General features: G+C 48.1%; 1 protein-coding gene across 1 annotated transcript; it reads left to right on the plus strand.

Moving 5' to 3' along the window:
• Nucleotides 1-838: 838 nt before the first annotated feature.
• LOC117615256 lies at nt 839-1,372 on the plus strand. The gene has a single exon (XM_034344312.1). It carries the CDS (start codon nt 839-841, stop codon nt 1,370-1,372), a length of 534 nt encoding a protein of 177 aa, XP_034200203.1.
• The last annotated feature ends 336 nt before the right edge of the window (nt 1,373-1,708 follow it).

Here is a 1,708-nt window from a genome sequence, read left to right on the forward strand (position 1 = left end):
AGAAGTAACTCAGGATTGGTTCCATACCTTGCATCCGGGTCTATCAGCAGCTTCAAGGGGCTTACTTACGTCTTCACTAAAGAGTACACTTCTTATCGGACAATCCAGAAGAACCCTGACCATCTGTTCAACCTGTGCAAGAAGCCCGACGAATCCATTCGAGATTACATCAAGAGGTTCAAAGCAGAAAAGGCTAACATCGTAGGGTGCGATGACCAAATCACATCCTCTGCATTCAAGAACAAGACTTATACCGCAAGCTGACTATCACTCCCAGCCAGACTCTGGCAGAGGTCTTCGTGACCGCGAACGCTACGTACTCTGGGTTGACGATCGAATCACCGTGAAGAAGTCTACTGAGCAGGAAGATCGGCGGACCAAGCGAGCAGACCAAAGAAGTGACAGGCTTGGCAACAAGGACAAAGACAAACGCAGGTCGCCCCCACTATGAGACGATACGACAAAGGGGAACTACACCAAGTTCTCCATCCCTATACATCAAATTTTAGCCCAAGTGAAGGATAAACCTTGGGTAAAAAGACTGCCACCCTTAAAAGAAGATCTAGATAAGAGGGATACCAGAAAGTATTGTGCTTTCTATGCAACACACGGGCACAATACAAATAATTGCTTTGCTTGGAAAGTGCACCTCAAAGAACTCGTGAGAGAAGGTCACTGCACGGAGTTCATCGTGAAGCAAGCCATCCAACATATTGAGGACCGCGATATCGCCAAGGAGCCACCCTAGAAGGTCATAAGGATTAACACAATTCTAGCCGACTCTGAGGAGTCCGGACTGACCAATAAAGAAAAGAAGAGAAAGATCAAACATGCCACTATGATCTCCCAGGTCTCCACTACTCTCCCACAGCGAAAAGACGATCCCGTGATCAGCTTCCAAAAGAAAGATGTAATCGACCTTGAACTACCACACAACGACGCCCTTGTCATCAGCATTCAAATTGCTCAAGCCATGGTTGACCGAATCCATGCAGACGAGGGCAATGCAGCCAACATCCTACAATTGGTAGTCATCCAACAGATGGGCTTAGAGACAAGGATCAATAAATCAGCCAAGTCGCTGACTGGCTTCAATGGCATAACAACGGTTACCATGGGCACGAAAGATCTCGACGTCTACTCCCCACCTATAATCAGCTTGCAAACGTTAATGGTCATTGATAAAGTCTCACCCTACAATGGCATTCTAGGCAGACCATGGATCGGCAAGATCAATGCCATCACCTCTGCCACACCTCTGCCATCACCTCTGCCACACATCAGAAGATCCGTTATCCAATCCCTGGACGTAGTATCGGCCAGATCAATAGCGATCAGGCAATGGCGAGGAAATGCTCAGCTCAAGGGGTAAAGAGAAACAAGCAAACACTGTTCCTCCCTGTGAACCAGGCAGATCTTAAGGGAGTGGAACAAGTGGAGGAGAAAGCAGATCCCATTCCTAACGGCCGAGCAGACTAGAAAGGAAAAGGAATAACTACTCCCAATAGCAATCAAATAATCAGGACCAAGTCGAGGGAATCCGCCCAAATGCCTCTCCTGAAGAAGGATGGAAGCTCGAAGAGGACATCGAGCTAGTACCCCTTGATCCTGATAAGCCAGAGACAAAAGCGCGATCGGCTTGCGCCTATGCCAGGAGGAAAAGGCAGCGCTTGCAGCCTTCCTCCAGAACAACAAAGGCGTATTTGCA

The sequence above is a fragment of the Prunus dulcis genome, chromosome 1 (genome assembly GCF_902201215.1).
Source record: "Prunus dulcis chromosome 1, ALMONDv2, whole genome shotgun sequence".
Taxonomy (NCBI): Eukaryota; Viridiplantae; Streptophyta; class Magnoliopsida; order Rosales; family Rosaceae; genus Prunus; species Prunus dulcis.

What these genes read in the sequence shown, in the direction of transcription:
- LOC117615256 (XM_034344312.1), top strand. Translation starts at nt 839, where the DNA reads ATGATCTCCCAGGTCTCCACTACTCTCCCACAGCGAAAAGACGATCCC.